Source organism: Pelmatolapia mariae, linkage group LG17 (genome assembly GCF_036321145.2).
Source record: "Pelmatolapia mariae isolate MD_Pm_ZW linkage group LG17, Pm_UMD_F_2, whole genome shotgun sequence".
Taxonomy (NCBI): domain Eukaryota; kingdom Metazoa; phylum Chordata; class Actinopteri; order Cichliformes; family Cichlidae; genus Pelmatolapia; species Pelmatolapia mariae.
The window spans coordinates 35,968,297-35,989,609 of record NC_086242.1 but is presented as its reverse complement, the minus strand read 5'-3'; the positions used below and the strand labels follow the sequence as shown (position 1 = coordinate 35,989,609).

General features: G+C 42.0%; 1 protein-coding gene and 1 long non-coding RNA gene across 2 annotated transcripts; one reads left to right on the top strand and one right to left on the bottom strand.

Annotated features, from left to right (window-relative positions):
• Nucleotides 1-1,071: 1,071 nt before the first annotated feature.
• Nucleotides 1,072-21,059, bottom strand: LOC134646717 (NXPE family member 3-like). The gene is made up of 6 exons (XM_065469466.1): nt 21,009-21,059; nt 20,448-20,897; nt 17,190-17,479; nt 16,791-16,861; nt 2,875-3,081; nt 1,072-2,791 (listed from the first exon to the last, which is right to left on the bottom strand). Exons 1-6 carry the CDS (start codon nt 21,057-21,059, stop codon nt 2,238-2,240), a joined length of 1,623 nt encoding a protein of 540 aa, XP_065325538.1. The 3' UTR covers nt 1,072-2,237.
• LOC134615857 (uncharacterized) lies at nt 3,361-7,842 on the top strand. The gene is made up of 3 exons (XR_010091368.1): nt 3,361-4,752; nt 5,085-5,234; nt 6,655-7,842. It is a non-coding gene; the product is annotated as an uncharacterized LOC134615857 (long non-coding RNA).
• Nucleotides 21,060-21,313: the final 254 nt, after the last annotated feature.

Here is a 21,313-nt window from a genome sequence, read left to right as displayed (position 1 = left end):
AAATCTTAGAAAATCTTAGAGACATACTTTTCCTATATTGGCTTCCCTTCATTGGCTACTTGATAAATCCAGAATTGATTTCAAAATCCTGCTTCTCACATACAAGGTCTTAAATAATCAGGCCCCATCTTATCTTAATGACCTTATCGTACCATATCACCCCATTAGAGCACTTTGCTCTCGCAATGCAGGCTTACTTGTTGTTCCTAGAGTATTTAAAAGTAGAATGGGTGGCAGAGCCTTCAGGTTTCATGCCCCTCTTTTATGGAACCAGTTTCTAGTTTGGATTTGAGAGACAGACACTATCTCTACTTTTAAGATTAGGCTTAAAATTTCTTTTTTGCTAAAGCATATAGTTAGGGCTGGACCAGGTGACCCTGAATCCTCCATTAGTTATGCTGCAATAGATGTATGCTGTTGGGGGATTGCCATGGTGCGCTGAATATTTCTTCTTTAGTCAACTATCTCTCTCACCATGTGTTAATATACCTCTCTGCATTTAATAATATTTGTTATTAATCTCTGGCTCTCTTCCACAGCCTATCTTCCTTCTCCCTTCTCTCACCCCAGCTGGTAGCGGCAGATGGCCTCCCCTTCCTGAGCCTGGTTGTGCCAGAGGATTCTTCCTGTTAAAAGGGAGTTTTTCCTTTCCACTGTCACCAAAGTGCTTGCTCATAGGGGGTCATATGATTGTTGGGTTTTTCTCTGTATGTATTATTGTAGGGTCTACCTTACAATATAAAGTGCCTTGAGGTGACTGTTGTTTTATTTGGTGCTGTATAAATAAAATTGAATTGAATTGAAAGATGTTGCTGCATTGCAACAGCCTGAAAATAAAACACGAACCGTTCAAAGGGATTTGACTGAAATGCTGAAAATGGGAGAAATAGAAGTAATCGTTCTTGTGGTGAAGCAAGATGGGTCTATATGGTTCTGTGTTGACTGATCTCACCCAACAGGGTGCCCCAGATCTGGTCCAGTGGACAGAGCAGTGTTAGGCAGTATTCGTGCAGGTGTGGGGAATCCCTGCTCCACACTCCTAACTTCTCCTTCCCTTTTATTGTGCAGACTGACGCCTCAAACAGAGGACAGGGGGCTGTTTTCTCCCAGCAGATAAAGGGGCGACCACCCAGTTGTATACATCAGCAGGACACTGTCAGAGAGAGATAGGCCAGGTACAGTACAGTGGAGGAGTGCCTGGCACATCAGGTGGGTGGTCAACTCTCTTTGCTTTTAGGTCAAGCATTTCTTAAAGGGAAAGAAATACTTGATCTTACATAGGGGGCATGTCAAGACATACTTTTGTGTATTGTGTTCATTCATCCACATCAGGGGTGCTGATTTTCTTGCTGTGCTTATTCTTTTTTTGTAAACCGAGTCTCAGCTGGCCATTAGTTGGAAACTGATGCCAACTATTAATTGAAACCTGCCAAGAGATGCTAGGCCCCACCTAATTCATTTTTTCAACAAAGCCATGCTGTGTATAAGTGCTAACAATTGTAAATATCCTTCTTTAAAATAGACCTGGTAGCCGTATGGATGGGAAGCCTTTTTCTTTTAATACCTTTTTTTTCTGTTTGTGCCGGGGAGGCATGTAAGAGGCCTATATTTTGTTTTGCTTCGTGTTTCCTTGTTATGTTGGTAATGTTACGTTTTGTTGTTTTGGCTGTGCCCACCCTGATGACTTCTGCCTTTATAGATAAATAAACCATGCTGTTTGGGACTGCAGTCCTGGTTCTTTCTTGGAACAATGGGAATAATCTTTGCATTGTGCTCTGGTTTCCCCTAGGCCAGGGCATAACAGACTGTCCTTAAAACTCCCTGAAAAGCCTTCAGTTGAGTTTAAATGAGAGTACTGGCAGGCTTCTCTTCTACTAAACCAGCTCCCATTTTGGATTCAGGATACAGACACATTCTCAGAATGTTAGACTAGGCTTAAATCCTTCCCTCATAAAGCTTATAATTAGGGTGACCCTGAACTGTCTCTCAGTTTTGCTGCAGTAGTCTTTGACTGCTGATGGCCCCTCCACGAGTCTGGTTCTGCCAGAGGTTTCTTCCTGTTAAAAAGGAGTTTTTCCTTCCCACTGTCACCAAGTTCTTGCTCATATGGGTTTGTCTGATTATTGGAGTTTTCATGCTCATATTAGAGGGTCACATGATTGCTTTTTCCCCACCCAGAATTACTCTTAAAAAAAGACAGTGTAGTCAGTCTCATCTGTGGTGAGCGTGTAAATGATCTAGCCATCCTTTTGAGGGCATATGTAGGACAAGAGAACATTAATCATGTTCTTAATAATGGGAGGTTGTGGGTGGAGTTCATGTGGCAGGTGGTGGGCCAAGACCATCTCCCATGCGTTTACAAGATGGACATTCAGTCCTTTAAACATGGCCCTGAGCACTTTGTCCCTCTGCAGTGAGTACCAGTCACTGTTAGTCAACACTTCATGAAGTTTCAAAGCTTTGGGGTTTCCAGTCCGAATAACAACCAGTGTATCTGGAGCCCTGGACAGCAGCCGCACCACTGCCCTCCGAATGCTCTGCAACCGTCGGATGTAGATCTCAGTGGGGAAAGTGCAGAAGTGTGCCCAGATGCCAATAACTACAACGGTGTTTCTACCTCCAATCACATTGTCTAGCTCGTTGGCAATATAACGCAACTCGCTTGTTGGCACTTTGGTAAAATGGAGAGGAGGCCCGTGCACACGGTAAGTCACCATGATGTTGTTTTCGTAGTTCAGAGCCATAAAAGGTCCAACTTTTTTCTCACTATGCAAGTTAAACTCCTTGAGATCTGAAAGTATTACAGAGGGAAGAAGTTAAGCTGGAGAGTAAAGAAAATAAAACTGGAGCTGGAAAGGTTTGTAGGGCAGATACCTCGTACTGTAGCAATAAAGTATTCAAACCACTGCCTGATGGTGGAGTCTCCGTACAGGTGAACCACCTTTCCTTTCAGACACTGAGTGATGGCTGATGGAGTATTGAATTGATGAACTGTGGTGTCATCTAGTGCTCTCCACACACCCTGGTAGTAATAGCCAGAGGGTCCAGGTTCCACACTACTCCTGCTCTCCTCTGAATGATCTGAGAAAAGGACAAAAAAGCAAAGAAAGAATTGTATGTTTGTTTAAGCTTATAAATGCACTGACGTCTCTTAAAATTTTAGTTTTAATTTAATTTCATAACAAGTCTGGTCAGTGTGGTTTTCTAGCAATCAATTAATCTTTATTGACAGACTTTGCATCCATAGTTAAAAAACAACACAACAAATAAACTAATAAAAACTGCAAAATATTTTTTTTTTAAATATAAAACCATAATGTACATAAAATGCACACTTACTTAAAAAGAAATCAGTAAATACACTTCAACCAGTGCTTCCTCAGACAGGATAAGTAACGGGAACTACTCACTATCGAATCTGTGAGTGCTAAAACTGTTACTAGAACCATCCAGTCGTTCTCTAAAAGAGAACTATAAGTTTCTTAAATGTGCTTTAAAAGTGCAAGCACCTGCAGCTTCAAACATGTGACTGGCACTACCCTCTCTAGGTATCCTACAGAGGATTCTCATTGCATTATTGTACGCAACATGAAGCTTCTGCATGTTAAATTACTTGTAAGATGATCACAAGGGGCAGTATATAGCGCGGTGCTATATACAAACTTTAAAGCCACTTTAAGTGGAACTGAAGAGAAGCTGAATTTGGTATTACAATGGTATTTTTCTGTACATAACACTTACAACGTTGTCTACATATGTCATCATCATCATTCGATCAGTAATAAAGCGACCGAGGTATTTCACCTTTTTTACCTCAAGAATATTGTCGGACAGTTTAAACACAGGAAAATGTAGCTGTTTATCCTTGGTTCTACATATTGTACTTTGTATCATATCGCACACCATATTCAGTACAGATATTAAGGAGCTGCTGTAATCCAGCACTACTTTTTCAGGTCATCTGCATACATACAGACTCTCAGCTGTATGGACAAATCATCAACATATAAATTAAATAAAAATGAAGACAAAATCTCATCCTGTCTGACACCATTGCTAACAATAAAGTGGCTAGAAATACTATTTTCCCTGTGCTGATAGTGTTAGTGCAGCTGTCCCTTTAATAGTTCTCACACGTGGTGACATCGCAGGAAGCAGGAAGTGGAAGGAAGCAGGAAGTAGTAGGATTTAGGGAAGTTTACACATGGCCCAATGACTGCAACGAATGCACATGCATCTGCCCTTAATCCTTCGTCTTTTGGCGCATCATCTGTATATATATTGTTTATTTGATACCTACCTGTATTTTGTGACATGAGAGAAGTTTGATGTGTGACTTTGATAAGTTGGTGAAGCCACATATTTAGAGAGCAGCTATTTAGATTATTGTAGAGAGTAGTTACAGTGTATATGGAAGATTTAAAGAATATGCTTTGTAATTGTAATTGTGTTATGTTTGTTTCAGTTTCACACTTTTTACATCATTAAACCTGTGGACAAAGAGTAATGGTTTTCAGAGTCTTGATGGAAGAAAAGAGAGGCCAAACGGACTGCGACTTCAGAAAACACCAGCAATAAGAAAAACGCTGCAAAAGCACACAAAACACAATGGAAATAAGAAAAAGAAACAAAGGAAATAGGAACAAAAAACAACAAATAGGAAAAACGAAAACACAAGTAGGAAAAAACATAACAGAAGTATTTCTGGGGAGACAATAACCCGACGGACCAGTTGCAGGAACCCAAAACATGGTAGGCGTGTTTTATCATGATTCATATAATACCGATGATGGATTTTAGGCTAATAGTTAGGCTAACACACTTACATCTCATCTTTCCTCACAAAACCAATAGATCATCCACTTCTTTTAAGTGTCTCCCAGAGCTCTGGGAGATGAAGTCACACAGGTTCCCCCCATTTTTGGCAGCAATCGGCTGACTGCCGTGGTATTTACTAGACTATCATTGTGGTTTCTGATGAGTGCAAAACCACATAGTTGCATGTATCGTGGCCTTTCTGTTGTGCTTTCTAAGTTAGCAAGCTCTGAAGTAGAAATACTGAAGTGTTTATGTTTATTTTGTAGGCAGAAAGAGCGATAATCCATTGAGTCCGGACTTTATTCCATCTATTTTCAACTACGTTCCATCTCCAGAGAAGAGGAGAAGAAAAATGAGTCTGGATGTGTTCAACAGAAGACAGAAATAAAGCTATCTGCAGAAGGTATCCCTCCAAGGTGAATTTATCAAAGTCTTTCTCTAGCAAACTGTTGTAATATATGTTGGACCTACTTGTTTTTCTGTTGCATGTTTATCCTACTTGGTAAAATTATAAACCAAAACGTTTCTGCACAATTGGTTCCAAGTTTAGTACAAGCTAGTAGTGGTATCATGTACTGTCAGTGTTGGGGAGTAACGGAATACATGTACCGCCGTTACGTATTTAAAATACAAAATATGCATAACTGTATTCCTTTACAGTTGCCATTTAAAAAGGTGGTATTCAGAATACAGTTACTTTGTTGAAATAAACGGATTAAACAGCGGTCTTTTCCTGTTTCATACTGTGGCGGGTCCGGACTGTTTGGGTTTTGTTTCACAGCTAAGTTCTGTTGCTCCAGGTGGCAGCGTTACGGTTGCCATGGTTACAGGGTGAAGCGCTCTCTCTGCGACTGTGTGTTTCCTGGGTGAGAGAGCGCCTTTTTGTTGTTGTTGTTGTGCTAAGCTATGCCGAGCAGTTGGGTTAGCGGCTGTATGTTTCTGTTGGAAAATAAACGGCTGCTCGCCACAATATGTTAGGCTATGCACTCTATTTTTGGTAATTCCACGCCGGTGGGAACCCAAACAAAACATGCATTAAGACGCCCTAATGCCTGTGTCTCAATCTCGCGTCTCATAATAACATGAAGAAATATTTTTAAAAATGATTTAATACGAAGGCAATAGGCAGAGTGTTACAGGCGTCTCCCTAAAGAATGCAGCCTCATGGGCAGTGTAGTCCGTGCTGCAGGGAGAATGGACTGCCATACCCGTTATGTGTCTGTGAGTGTGAGGACGAAGAAAAAGGAGAGTGGAAAAGTACGAGTTGTCACCGAGCAGAAATGGGAGATGGAAGCATGTAAATATAATAATAACCACTGCAACCAAGAAGAGTGCCTGACGAGCCCAGTTGTAAGTAAGCTATTAAGACTCGACTGTACACTGTGTTCGTGTTTTCCTCTGAAACAATAAGTTCCGTTGGAGCAGCCTTTCAACGCCTCTCTCTGCCTCTCGCTAGCAAAGTTGACCCAGACAACAAAGTAAAGCTATTTTTCGGCTACGAGCCCGACGCGGAACCCGACGTATTAGCCAGAGGTCCTTTTACTACGGTTCGGAGCCGCGGACCTTCAGTAATAGTAATAAATCACACAGCAATAGTACATTCATGTAGTTGTAAAAAGCATGATAATATATTAAGTAATCCAAAGTATTCAGAAAACATTACTCTCACTGAGTAACGTAACAGAATACATTACAAAATACATTTTGGGGCATGTATTCTGTAATCTGTAGTGGAATACATTTTAAAAGTAACCTTCCCAATCACTGTGTGATTGACAAAAGTGCGGTTTATATCTTAACACCTCTCTTGATATAATTTTTTTGTGTTTTCACCAGTCAACAAGCGATTATCCCCAAGATGACAGCAAGAATCTTACTGCAGACCAAACTCCCATCTCACAGCATTTGAAGGACTCCATCAATGAAGAACCTGGAAATGATGTCCAGCCTGTTCTCCATGAGAATGTTCTATTGTGTAGCACTGAAACATGTAGTAAACGCCTCCAATCTCTTGAGCAAGAATGCCAAGCTCTGAGGACTGAAAATGTGTTGCTGAAAGAAAAAATGAATAACACTACACTGAATGAAATAAGCTTCCATAATGATGATAAAAGGGTTGATATTCTTACTGGTTTACCAACATATACAATTCTCATGACAGTTTTTCATCGTGTGGCTGATTTTCTCAAACTTAAATCTTGTTTAACATGTTTTCAGTAGTACATGTTAACGTTAATGGAGCTTAGAATGAACTTGTCCTTTGACTTTTTATTTCAAAATTGTCTCAACCACTGTTTCAAAGTTTTTCAAACACTGTATCAGTGTGATGCCTTGTAGACTGGTGCCAAGTCTAGTGTTGTGGCCTGACAGAGAATCCCTAAGACAATCTTTGCTATATGCATTTTGGAACAGCAGCTTTGAGAAGACTGTTTGCATCATAGATTGTTTAGAAATATTTCTAGAGAAACCGAGTAGATTGCTAGCCAGTGCTCAGTGTTACTCCTCGTACAAGTCACATCACATAGTAAAATATTTAATTGCAATTTGACCTCAAGGTTCTATTTGTTTCACCGCCTCTGAATGAGGAGATCACACAACTGATAAGTTTATTACAGAACAAAGTAATTTTTTTTTATCTCATTTGCTCCCAGGTGATGTAGTTTTAGCAGACAGGGGTTTCCTGGTTAAAGAGTCCATTCAGAGATGCCAAGCAGAATTAAAGATTCCAGCATTTACTAGTGGAAAGAAACAGATGGATCCTGTTGATTTGGAGAACACCAGATGTTTTTTTTCTCTCAGGATACATATAAAAGAGTAATAGGATTTCTCCGTCAAAAGTAGACGATCTTGCAAAGCACTGTCCCCATAACTTTCACAGACATAGACAGAGAAAATGATGTGACCTATCTTGACAAGATTGTGGGTGTATGTTGTGAGCTTACAAATGTATCTGAATCTGTGGTCCCCTTCCAGTGATGTAAATGAAAATTATGTGACTGATGTGCTCAACCAACAAATACACATTATAACTCTCACTTTTTGTTTCCTTATTGTGACTTGACTTTTGAAGGGAAAGCTTTCTCACTTGTCCTACAAATATCAGAATAAGAGAATGGCAGACGTCACCTGGGCTCACAATTTTTTGATCTTCACATCCATCTTAAATGATTTCCACTAACCACGTTTCATATTCCTGATTGACAGATCAGAATCAAAATCAGAAAAAAGTTTTATTGCCTTTGTTAGTGAACAAAAATCTACAAACTAGCCACTTGCTTCAGTGGTAAGGTGCAATATAAAATACTGAATTATATAAATAACAAAAATAGCATTAATTTAGAATTTTAATTTAGGTTCGATGATCTTCCCCTCTTGTGTGCGGCATTGGGAGAGGTTGTGATACAGTTGGTCTTGCTCAGCAGCAGAGTTGGGAAAGCTGGGAGGACAGGATGATCTTTTGCAGATTTCTCTTTTTTATTTTGTTTAGAGTTGTTAAAAATGATGTCCTTGCATTGCTGATACTCCACTTTCTTTAAAGACTCCTCACTTGGGATGGCCCACTTGCAATTCTTAGATGTAACAGCTATCTCTTCTTTTTTCCACTGGAATGCTGCCATGTGCTGAACAACACAGCTGACACATGTGAGTAGCTCTCACCAAGGCCAGCTGTGCAGTTACAGTGTGCTCCCAAGACAACCCTGTCTTTTCTCACTACTACCCATGGCTTTAACTGCGGGTCATTAAGCCTTTGGGAATGTTGAACCTACAAATACAATTACAAATGTTAACAATCTTGGTTAAGTACACCAAAAACACAAAATAGCTACTGACAACCAGACGCGTTTTAGCAAAGCTAATGTAAACAAACGACAATGCTAACAATGCTAACATTACACCGCCTGGGATAATATGACACTTACCTTTCCAGTGATGATGTGGAATTTTTTTTGCTTGAAGATTCCACAGCTGAATGTTTGTTACAAAGCCAGATTGAGTCCATTTGTAACCCTCCAGGCTTTTGTAAGCTTTAAAAGAGTCCCCCGAGTAGTACGATGGGAAGTTTATAAGGTAGAGTATAGCATAGATCTGGGACGCTGAAATACTTTTGAAAAGCACGCCGGGAGCATTATACAGGTCAGTAATATTTAACCTATTTATTTTTTTGATATACAGCTCGATGTCATGCTGATTAAAGTGAGATGAATACTCCGACGGTTGAAGAGTTTCTGCAGTGCCGCTTACAGTAGCGCTGTTCACTTGCTGTCAAAATGGTAACCTGACAACTGGTAGTCACGTGGGGTCCGGAGATTATGTTGCTTCCTGCAACTGGTCCGTCGGGTTATTGTCTCCCCAGAAACACTTCCGTTGTGTTTTTTCCTATTTGTTTTTTTTTTTCGTTTTTCCTATTTGTTGTTCTTTTTTCCTATTTCCGTTGTCTTTTTTCTTATTTCCGTTGTGTTATGTGTGCTTCTGCAGTGTTTTTCTTATTGCTGGTGTTTTCTGAAGTTGCAGTCCGTTTGGCCTCTCAGGGCCACCGTAGAAAAGTGTTGAACCTTGCTGCCGGTTCCTCTTCTGCACAGTGTGAAGAGGGAAAGACAGTACAGTGAAAAGACGTTGAGTTACAGACAAGGTAATACAGTGCATGTGACAACGGCTACTGTCATCACACTGCATATCCTCTACTTGCTACACTATGGAGTCAAACCCATCGTCAGTGAAGACATGGTCTTATGCTTCTATCTCAACCACACACTCTCATGGATTGGCTACCAGCACTGCAACTGCAAAAGCTAGGGCTAATGCTGAAGCGGCAAAAGCACGTTTAGCCTTTGCAGAGCAAGAAATGAAGTTAAAAATGGAAAACACAGTTGTAAACTTCCTCTTATTTCAACATCAGTTAACCCTGCTGAGCGTACAAAAGAGTATGTGGAGAAACAAGCTGAAGTATAAAGAGACATACAGATGGCATCGCAAGAGGATTCACCCTTACAGGACAAGACACAGCAGCAGTACTCAAAGAAAATGATTATGAAGATTTTCTAAGACCTTCATGCAGTTTAACACATCAGCCACCCTGGAAGACAAAAAGCGCCATGGAAGCTCTTCCCCATCACCCGTGTGGTAACTCTCAGCAGCCTAGTTACTTCACTGATGTCTGTGAAGGTTCTCAGTCATCCAGGTCATCGTAGTCTAAGGAGCTTGCCTCAGCAGCGTTGGACTCTATAGCGACGGGATACTGTCATTGCCTATCCCTAGCCTGGTAGAGGAGTTTAAATGTGCAAAAGTGAGGCTTGAGATGTCACTCACAGACTTCCGGGACCCCATAGTGAGAGGCACTGCTCCCACCCTAGCAACGGGGAGGAAGTGGACCCCAGCCACATCTGTGCTACAGGTCAAATCTGTTCTTCGGCATCATGATGTGGTGGGTCACGTCTAACAGGGCAGAGGAGAAGACACAACCACATGGAGACACAACCAGGTCCTCAGGTGTCTAGCTCAACCTTTCATGAACCAAGAGGAGCGTCAGTTTTCATCAGCATTTGTCCGGGAGGGAGACAAGCCGAGGACAAGCCCCTCAACCCCGGACCTGGGCCCGCTGAAGGTTGCCAGGGATTGGCAGATGCAAGTGGACTTGGATCAGAAGCTAATTTTTCCCACAGAGATCATAACAACTACTCTGCGACCAGACCTCGTCCTTTGGTCTAACTCCCAAAAATCTGCGTACGTCATTGAGCTGATGGTGCCATTAGAGGAAGCAATTGAGGAAGCATTTGAGCGTAAGAGGCTGCGGTATGCCAACTTGGCAGCTGAGGCAGAGGACAGAGGCTGGAAGATCAAGGTGCACCCGGTGGAAGAAGGTTGCAGGGGCTTTGTTGCCAGTACAACAGCAAAACTGCTTAGAGAGATTGGGATTAGAGGACAGGCACAACAGCAGGCTATAAGAGAATTAGCTAAAACTGCTGAGAAGACAGTCACTGGCTATGACTAAAAAGGGCTGACATCACTTGGGCAGCTAAGGCAGTCAGCTAACGGCTTTCTCAGTTGCAGTGAATAGACAAGGCCCAGACAAGGTGTATCCTAGGATGCTAAAGGCGTGTGCTGCTGAACTTGGGGAGCCGCTACAACAAGTCTTCAACCTCAGCCTGCAACTGGGGAGAGTGACCGCCCTCTGGAAGACATCCTGCATCGTTCCGGTCCCCAAAAAGAACCGGCCCAATGAGCTGAATGACTTCCGACCAGTGGCACTGACGTCACATCTTATGAAGACTCTAGAGCGGCTCCTCCTCAACCCCCTCCGACCACAGGTACAACATGCCCAGGACCCACTACAGTTCGTTACAAGGCGGATGTCGGAGTGGAGGATGCCATCCTGTATCTCCTACACAGAGCCCACTCACACCTGGACAAGGGAAAAGGCACGGTCAGGATTCTGTTTCTTGACTTTTCCAGTGCCTTTAATACAATCCAGCCCTGTCTGCTTCAGGAAAAACTGAACAGGATGCAGGTGGACCCCTGCCTGGTCACTTGGATCTCCGACTACCTCACTGACAGACCACAGTACGTCAGGCTGAAAGACATCACGTCTGACACAGGGAACTGTGCTGTCACCCTGTACACCTCTGATTTCTGCTACAACTCTGAATTATGCCATATTCAGAAGTTTGCGGATGACACGGCCATCATGGGGTGTATCTGGGATGACCAGGAAGAGGAGTACAGGAGTCTGGTGAGGAACTTTGTCACATGGAGTCACACAAACCACCTGCAACTCAACACCTCAAAGACCAAGGAACTGGTTGTGGTTACTTTGGGAGGTCCACACCATTCCACTGCCAGTTCAGACAGAGGAAGAGGAGGTGGAGGTGGTCAACACATAAGTACCTCGGGCTGTGGGTGGACAACAAATTGGACTTGTCATGCAACACGCAGCACCTGTACAAAAAAGGCCAAAGCAGACTGTATTTCCTCAGGAGGCTAAGGTCTTTTAACATCTGCAGGAAGCTCCTGAGGATGTTTTACCAGTTGGTGGTTGCAGGTTGCGTCTCCCAAAGTCAAGAACCAACGGACTTAAAAACTCCTTTGTCCCACATGCCATCAAGCTGTTTAACTCCTCGTTGGAGGAGAGAGGGAGGGGAAACCGGGGGACATGAGGGCAGGAACAACTGAGCTGTAGTACTTTTTTTCCACTGTGCAATATTCGCACTTTTTTCTTATATTCGACTGTGCAATAGTCACTGTGCAATAGACTCACTCAAATGTGCAATCCACTGGTATTCCTATTTATTCATATTATATATTCTGTATTTATATATGTGTATATATGGTATTTTTATTTTTATATCCTTACTCTCATTCCCCTTTATTGTATCTGTAACATGCAACTTGTGCTACTGGAAACTGAATCTAATCTAATCTAATCTAGATAGAAAAAATTAACTGTAGAAAACTAAACAGAAGAAAGAAGAAGAGAAATGACAATTTTAACATAAACCAGTGACACACTCTGGGGCCTGATCAACCCTCGCAGGGCCTCGTTGGATGAGGGTGTCTAGTGATAATGGCCGAAACACCCGATGAATCCAAGGTCCACTAATGATGATGTGTCCCAAATTTTAATATGATAATCTAGATCAGATCTCTAAACCTAGCCAAGGAAAAAATGGCAGATTAGCTTGGGTAAAAGACCGAAAGTTATCACAATATGTGCCGCTGGTAAACTTTCTGGGCTGCCTTTCCTCATAACACCCATCCCTCAAGATTTTCTCTATTTAAAACAATACATTATCAGGGATTGTAACATCTAGTCCTTTTATTGAATCAGAACTCTGGAGTGATCCAGTGACCGCTGCGAAAGAGCAGCTGACAATCAGGGAAAGACCAGATGACAGCCTGGAAAGACTGCTGAAAGGAGAGAATAGACCCTAATGGGGCTGGTGTGGGTTAGTGCCTCATACCAGCAGGACCCAGCCCTTTTTAGCAAACCACGGAACAGTACCAACGATGAATAGATCAACCAGCATTGCAAATAATGGAACATCAATGATGATAGGAAAGAAGCTAGAGAACTGCATTTGTGGCTGGTCAAAACTAACAACTGACATGGGTCTTAAAATCCACCAAGGAAGAAGTGCCTCAGCGAGCTGAGAAAGAGGCCTCGCATTGACACATACTTTTTAAGAAGTAAGTCAAATCAGTCGATTGAAGCCCAGAGGCAGGAGAATCCCCACAGTCCTCAGGGTATCAGCACCCTGATTGAAGTTCATTGTCGTACAGACTCCCCCATAGTCTCCAGATTGGAACTCAGTCAAATCCAGCCAGTAGCAGTTCCCAAGTCTAGAGCTTAACCAGCCACACCGAATATTAGATTCCAGCTCAAGGCCCAGCCATTTAATATCAGCCCCAAGCTTGGAGTTTAGCCACCAACAGCTAGCAACACATTTGTGTATATATGTAAGCCAGCCACAATCAACACAATGTTCCAGCCCAGCGCCCATACAGTAACAGCCGACAGAATCTTCCAACACTGAGGCTAGCCAACCACTACCAGCAAGGGAAAGGAAGATGGAAGGTAGGAAAGATCAGATTCTGTGGCCCAGATCCATTCCCACTCTCCAGAGAAAAGAGAGTGAGAAACTATTGACTCGGATCTGGCTCTTATACTAGATCAACAAAAGTGTCCAGTTGAAAGGATGTTGGAGAACCTGGGGACAATCATCTACAGCTATGGGGCCGAGTGGTTTGGGGTAAAGAACAAGACTCAGAGACAGCAGAAAGGCCCTTTAAACCAGTTAAAGTCCAGGAGACAGTGGGAAATTGACAGATTAGTGAAAGAGAGAAGACAATTGAGGAAACAGTGGAGGAGGGCCTATGAAACAGAAAGGGATTGACTTACTGCCCTGCAGGAAGAAATAATAAAGCAACAACTTACTAAGCTGCGAAGAGCAGAACACCTCAGACGATAATGTAAGAAGAAAGAACAGACAAGGACCCTTTTCTACAGCAATCCATACAACTTTGTTAAGGGGCTTTTTGTCGAAGAGAAGAGCAGGTGCCTCAAAATGCCCATAAAAGACCTGGAAAACTTACTCTGGGGATCGGAGGTATGAGCCAGTTACCATTCCGAGTGATATGCCGCCTATCCAGGCACCTAAACACCAAATGGACATAAGACCACCTACATGGAGTGAAGTGGAGAAGGTAGTGAAGCAGGCAAGAGCAGCATCGGCCCCAGGACCTAATGGCATTTCAAATAGGCTCTATAAAAACACTCCACGAGTCCTCAAATACCTGTGGAAGCTGACGAAGGTAGCGTGGCAGAAAGGAGTGATTCCAAAGGCTTGGGGAAAAGCAGGAGCTATTCTAATCCCTAAGGAGAAGAACTCCTCATCCATCAGCCAGTTTCACCAGATCAGCCTGCTGAACGTAGAGGGAAAGATCTTCTTCAGTGTCTTGGCCCAAAGACTATCTACTTTCCTGCAAAGAAACAACTATATTGACACATCAGTGCAGAAGGCCGGCATCCGGGGCTTCTTGGGACGTCTCGAGCATGCCAGCATCATCTGGCACCAGATTCAAACTGCCAAGAAAGAACAAAGAGACCTTGATGTGGTCTTTTTAGACCTTGCCAACGCCTTTGGGTCAGTTCCGCATGAGATCTTGTGGATGGCCTTCAACTATTTCAGCATACCAAACCACATCACAGGACTAGTCAAGACCTACTTTCAGGATTTACAGTTTTGTGTGACAGCTGAGAACACCACCACAGCCTGGCAGCATCTGGCAATTGGAGTTATGGCAGGCTGCACGATTATCACTCTGGCATTTATCATGGCAATGGAGTTGGTCATGCAGGCATTTTGGTGGATAGTGGGAGATGAGAGACTCAAGAGTGGCCTTCGTGTTCCTCCCATTAGAGTTCCTCCCATGGATGACATGACCATCATTACAAAAACAAAACCATGTACTAGGCGATTGCTACAGAAGCTCCAAGAAAACATCGAATGGGCAAGAATGGAGTTTTTTGCTTGATATAACCCAGCACTGCAGCAGTGAGTGTCTCTATGTTTGAAGACACTCCACTCTGTAAGGGCAAAACAGTCCAGAGCCACTTTCTACTTTCTGCATCATTAAACCTGTGGATTTGGTCTTAAGAGTCTTGATGGAATGGTAAATGGCCTGTATTTGTATAGCGCTTTACTAGTCCCTAAGGACCCCAAAGCGCTTTACACATCCAGTCATCCACCCATTCACACACACAGTCACACACTGGTGATGGTAAGCTACATTGTAGCCACAGCCACCCTGGGGCGCACTCACAGAGGCGAGGCTGCCAGACACTGGTGCCACCGGGCCCTCTGACCACCACCAGTAGGCAAACGGGTGACCGAGACTGTTCAAGCCGGGGCTCGAACCGGCAACCTTCCGATTACAAGGCGACCTCCCAACTCTTGAGCCACGATCGCCCACAAGAAAAATGTTGAACCTTGCTGCCGGTTCCTCTTCTCCAATGTGAAGAGGGAAAGATAGTACATTCCCATTTAACCTGCATCTTCTGATGGGTATACCAGTAAGAGAGAATCCTCACAATGTATCAAGGACCTCCTCGATGCTTCAGTTTATCCATGGTTCACTTGGTAAAAAGCTTTACAGGCAACAATGACACATAGAGACAGATGAGTTTTTGGACCTATACAAACTCACTATTTCCTTAAGTGCATGTATGCACATGGCAGTGCCACTTTGCTTTGGTTTGAAGCCAAACTCATTATCCAGTGAGGAGATGAACACCCTAACTCTATCAAACAAGACTCTTTCTAGCACCTTAGATAAAATACTGGCTACTGCAATTGGGCTATAATTATCCAGAGAACTTACTTTTCCAGCTTTATCCTGGAACTGTAACAAGTTAATACACACCCACACTAAGATGGTCAGATTGTTTGGAAGTGTTTTTAGTCACCAACAAGTCAGTTCAAATGTAGTGTACTGGTGATATGCAGAACAGTGCACATGTAACTGACCACAAATAAAGTTTTACACATTACAAATAGAAGCGCAATTACTTGCGTTGTGCTCTTTGTAATTTCTGCATAGACTTGAATGTATGTACAGAGAAAATTCTGTTTCAAAATCACCTGCATTTTTTGTGGAGGATCGTAACTGGTGATGAGAGCTGGGTCTAAAACCACAGTTTATATCCCAAAGGTTGTAGAAGAGTTGGAAGTACAACCAGGAACATTATTTTAAATTTATATTTGTACAAATGAATTAGAATAAAACTATAGACCCAGTGTTGTACTAAGAGGTGTTAGATGGAGAACATGCAGAAGATTAAAAACTGAATTGGGTGTACTGAAAATGCAGGAGATTTTTTTGGCCATGTTTCTTTTTTGGTCACACCTGTCACTCACCAAACTCGGTACTTGTCTACCATCAGCTTCCCCCAAAACAAAAGCCCAGTCCAGTGTTGCAACACAATGGGGAAGCTCCAGAATGTACTGCAAGGTACAAGTGTAAGGGTACTTATACATGGGACTTTCGGGGCTGTGCTCTACATATAATAATACTGTTGATGTTGTGTTTAAGGGATATGAGAAGACAACATTCAAGGGGAGATCAGTCTAATTTAAATCAGGTAAGATTTTCATGTTTTACTTTCCAATTATTACAACTTTGTAATCATACCTTATATTGTTATAATAGGCCTCTTGATTTTGGGGAATAACAGCCATTAATTTTACCCAGATGTTATGGGCTATCAAAACAGAAGTCCATATGTTACACTGCCACCCAAATATTCTATGCAACCACAACTTAGCTTAAAGTAGCCTTGCCACATCTTTCCACAGGTATCTAGAACGAGGTAGCAAATGTAATAGAGCTGTTTAATTTTTATGGCTGTCAACTGCTCACAATCTACAGCACATCCTATTTCAATTTAGATATAAATGCTTGTTGTAAAGTAACTTTACCTTTCTTCTTGGATAAAACTGTGACACCAGCAGGTCCTGAAGCTGGAATGGAGACTTTCATGTTGACACCTCTGAGGCAAAGCACACACAATTTTATCTGACACAGCAGGCAACAAATCAGATCGGATTGAACACTACCAAACATTAAAGAAAGATATAGTGAACAGAGTTACTCATCATTAATACAAATCAGCTATTACCTCAAATCTATGGGAAAAACCTTTTAATGTAACTAAAAAATATGAGGTTGCATTTTTACATTTCTGGAAAGACAGGTTGATGAGTGATCATCAATCAAGTGCTATTCTAATTGATTATTTTTGAGTCAACTCAGTTTAGACTTTTTTTAAATTAAAAAAAAAAAAAAGGTTTCACCAAGGACATGCAAGTAATTCTCACCTCTGAAAGAGCTGGTCCATTGCTGTGATTTGCTTATATCCTGCCCTTAAGTGGAGGATCCTGGCATCACAACTCAAACTCTTTGGCTTGTAGCAGAACCACGGCTCACCTGTTTGGAGGTCAGTGTAGTTGCACACGGGCTGCTGGGTTGGACGCAAGCATACGTGACATTTGGTAGTTTCAGTAACTGTGCCTGAGCGGAACTGGCTCACAAAGCACATCCTGTCGGGTTGTTCGATGTTCAGTCTGCGAAGTTCTGTGACTGCCTCACTGGGGTGAACCAGTGTCACCTGGTAGGACCAAGAATCAATGTCTGGTAACCCGGTCTCGTAGATTATGTGTATACGAAGAACCATGTAATACACTCTTTGCTGTTGGTGGCAAGTAATCTACTCAGATTACATGCTGGCAACAGGAAACGGTGCCAATAGGAACAAAAACAAACCATGTGTGGATGGACACTAATCTACCTTGTTTATGTGAGATAGTAGTATTAATGACTAACAAAGTACACTGAAGGATTGGGTGTTAAACATAAGAAGAGAGAGATCAACACAGACTCGGCCTGGAGAAGCTGCCAATCTGGCAGAAATGTGAGGGAATGAATAGATTTTGAACTTCTAACTGTTTTTCCACAAATGTTAAAGCTTGTCTTATTGATAAAGACCCCCCCCCTCCCCCCATTGCCATTCATATTACACCAATGTAATGACCTCAGTGATAAACAATTAAAAAATGTTTCTGTTTTTCCGCTATTACAGTGAGTCCACAGTATAAATAAATAAATGATAATATAAAATTACAGTATACGAGTATAAAGGTCAATGGGGCTGGCTTAAGACTTTTTGACACTACTGTACAAGTTGTTTTTTGGGCAACTCCAGTTTTTCCTTACTTTCACATTACATTGACTACTTATCCGTAGATTATGACCTAAGATCATGTGAGTCATATGTGTGTGCGTGTCTGTGTGTGACTCCTCCCACCAGATGTGGATTTTTCTCTCTTCTCTGTCTCTCAGGTGTGGACATGGGTGTGTCTTAATGGTGATTATGACTCAGTGTCAACATGCAAATATTTGCATGCCCAAGAAACAAGATATAAGGTGTACTATAATGAACAAATAACAGTTTGATCTTTAAATTCCCATTATACTATTAATCTAAATTCAAGGTCTTTGTCATCAGCTAATAGGATGATTGCATTTTGCCTTCATTAGGAATTTTTGGCATCAGCCTTTTAGAACAACTGAGTTAAACAACTGAGTTAAATCAACACAGGTTATTTATATTCAATAAACCTGTGAATTGTTTGTTGATAAAACGTGATTGAAACGTTTAGATGAAGTAAGTTGAGCTCTTGGAATATTTTTAATCCCTCCCTTACTTTGTCAATTCATTCCAAAACTATTCACTACCTTTTACTCTAATACTACTTGGTCATAATGTTCAACAAAGTCTAGAGTGTGGTCAACATAAAAATGCAATGGATTTACAACAACTTCCACTCTATCAACCTCCTTTCTTTATCCGGGTTGCAAGGGTGGGGGAGCTGGGGCATAACCCAGAAGTGATAGGGTACGAGGCAGGGTACAGGTCGCCAGTTTATCATAGGGCAAACACAGAGAGACAATCAAACATTTGCATTCACATCCATGGGTAATTTAGAATAACCAGAGTACCCAGAGAGAACCCACTGCAAGCTAGGTCCACCACCATGCCACCAAGCTGTCTATCCAAGCTTAACAAAAGTAGGAATGATTACAAGGCTTGATGCTGAATTTTCTGTACGTTTTTGTCCTTCACAGGTTAAACCACAATAAATAGCAACAGCATACACGTGGTGTGTGTAGGGATGGGTACCGGTATCCGGTGCCATTATGGCACCGGTTCTGACATAAACGTTAGTAACCAGACCGAAAAGCAGTGCACATTTCGGTGCTTTAGTTTCCTGAGATGTGATACATTTCAGATTCTAGCCAATCATTTTACCTTTCCAAGGATATTAGGCGGGCCCAGGTATGTAAATTCTTTTAGAGCAGAGCTACAGATTAAAAATGCCTAAGGTGAAGCTTTCACAAGTCTGGCTGTACTTCACAGCAAAAGAAGCAAACTCAGCAGCCTGCAACAAGTGCTTTAAGGTGATACTGTGCAAAGGAGGTAACACCTCGAATCTGATGAAACGCCTGGCAATGCATAGCATTTTTTTTAAAGCCGAGAAATGCACCGTACCTACTACGGGTGTGGTGCCTGTTATTGGACCCAGAGTTAGCAACATCCCCCAAGAACCCGAAGAGGAGAGTCCTGGCCCTAGCCCTGCCAGTGTAGCAGAAATGAGGACGGATGATGATGGCAGCAGCAGCCGTTCTTCTCTGCATGAGTAGCTTAATGTTGTTCGTGTGTAATTTACGTTGAGTACGCTAACCATGTTATTACATTAATGCATGTAAGGTAAACTAGCAAACACCGTTGTAGTTACATGCGGCTGTCTTCTTGTTTGATGGCAGATACTCCCTTCACCCAAAAAGGCTAAAATGACCAAAGAAAAATTGGAAAACAGTTAGACATGAGAGGTTTTTGGACAAAGTTTGTGTTTTTTCCATTGTTTAAGCACTGCTTCCAGCCAAGAGTGATACCATATATGCCCTATAGCTGCAGAAAAGGCTAACATTGTTATCTTTTTCCAAAAGAACCAGCTAAACATGAGAGGTTTTTGGACAAAGTTTGTGTTCTCCATTCTTTAAGCACCAGTTCGAGCACCGGTTCGAGCACTGTTTAAGCACAGGCACCGTTTCAAAAGCACCGGTTTGGCACCGGTATCAGATAAAACCTAAACGATACCCATCCCTAGGTGTGTGTATAGTTGGCTGCCTCTTAGAAGCCCAGTGATTTTTCTGTGGTTTGAAATCTCGCGTGACCTTGTGAATTTCGAGAGTCCAGGCAACTAACCACTCTTACTAGATTGTATCATCATCTCAACAAGAACAAATTAAGTTGTTGAATTTCATACAGATCCTACATTATTTAATTATGTTCACCATAGAAACATGAAATAATTTTGTTCAAATTACAAGTTAGACTTTTGCAAATGTAACAACCACCCAATTTCCTTTTTTTGACAATTCTCTGCAGTTAAGTGTCTAGAAATGTCAAGTCTGCTTTTCTCTAAGGGTTCCATTGGTGCAGAGAAAGAAGGGCAAGTTTAATAAAGATTCTCAACCCTTCCAATCACCATAAAAATGATACATTTTAACATCACCTCAACCTGTGCGCTTCCTTCCCAGAGTAAAGGGAATACAGCAGAGTAGGAGCCGTTGAGATGATCCACAATTTGCCCTGCCACACCTGCATGAAGAGTTGGGTTGTGCAGACGAGCGAGTAGGACATCTCCCCCACATTTCTTTGGATGGCCCTGGAAGTCATGAATTTTGATCAGAACCTCCAGCTTATCCCCAATATGCCACTGTTCCCCTTCTCTCCCTGGGAGAATGGTGAAGGTGCTGTGTGCTGGATCACTGGTTCTGTTCATGGACAGAGGTGATGGTAAAGGTGGAGTTTCAGGCCAAGCAATGGACTGTAGTAGTAGATGTTCTTCATGAGCCTCTGTACCAGAAAGTGGTTGGAATTTACAGTTGTAATGCATCTCAGAAGGTGGAGTGACAGTGGAAACACTTGGGATGATGACAATGGTGTTCACTTTACTCAGGAACTGGAAAAGAGAGAGAGATCAAGGCTGCATAGTCTGCCTCATTTTTAGTTTTTTCTTTAGCCATCAGAATTATTGTCAAGCCAAGAAAGATTCCTAGCAGATTTACTTTACCAAGTGGATCATCATGGCCTTGCCATATTGGTCCATTTGATTGACCTTCATTATTATTATAATGTATTTATTTTATTTTATTTTATTTTCGGTTGTTAGAGATGGGACAGACATGACAGACAGGACAGGGAGAAAAAAAGAATGAAAGAAAGAGAGAGAGAGAGAAAGAAAAACAGAGCGAAGAAGAGATAGTGAGAAAGGGGGGAAGAAAAAAAATCACCTGGATCACCCGTGAAGAGAAGAAAAAACAGAAGAGAAAACAAACAAAAAAGAGCGACATAATAAACACAACACCATCACAATAA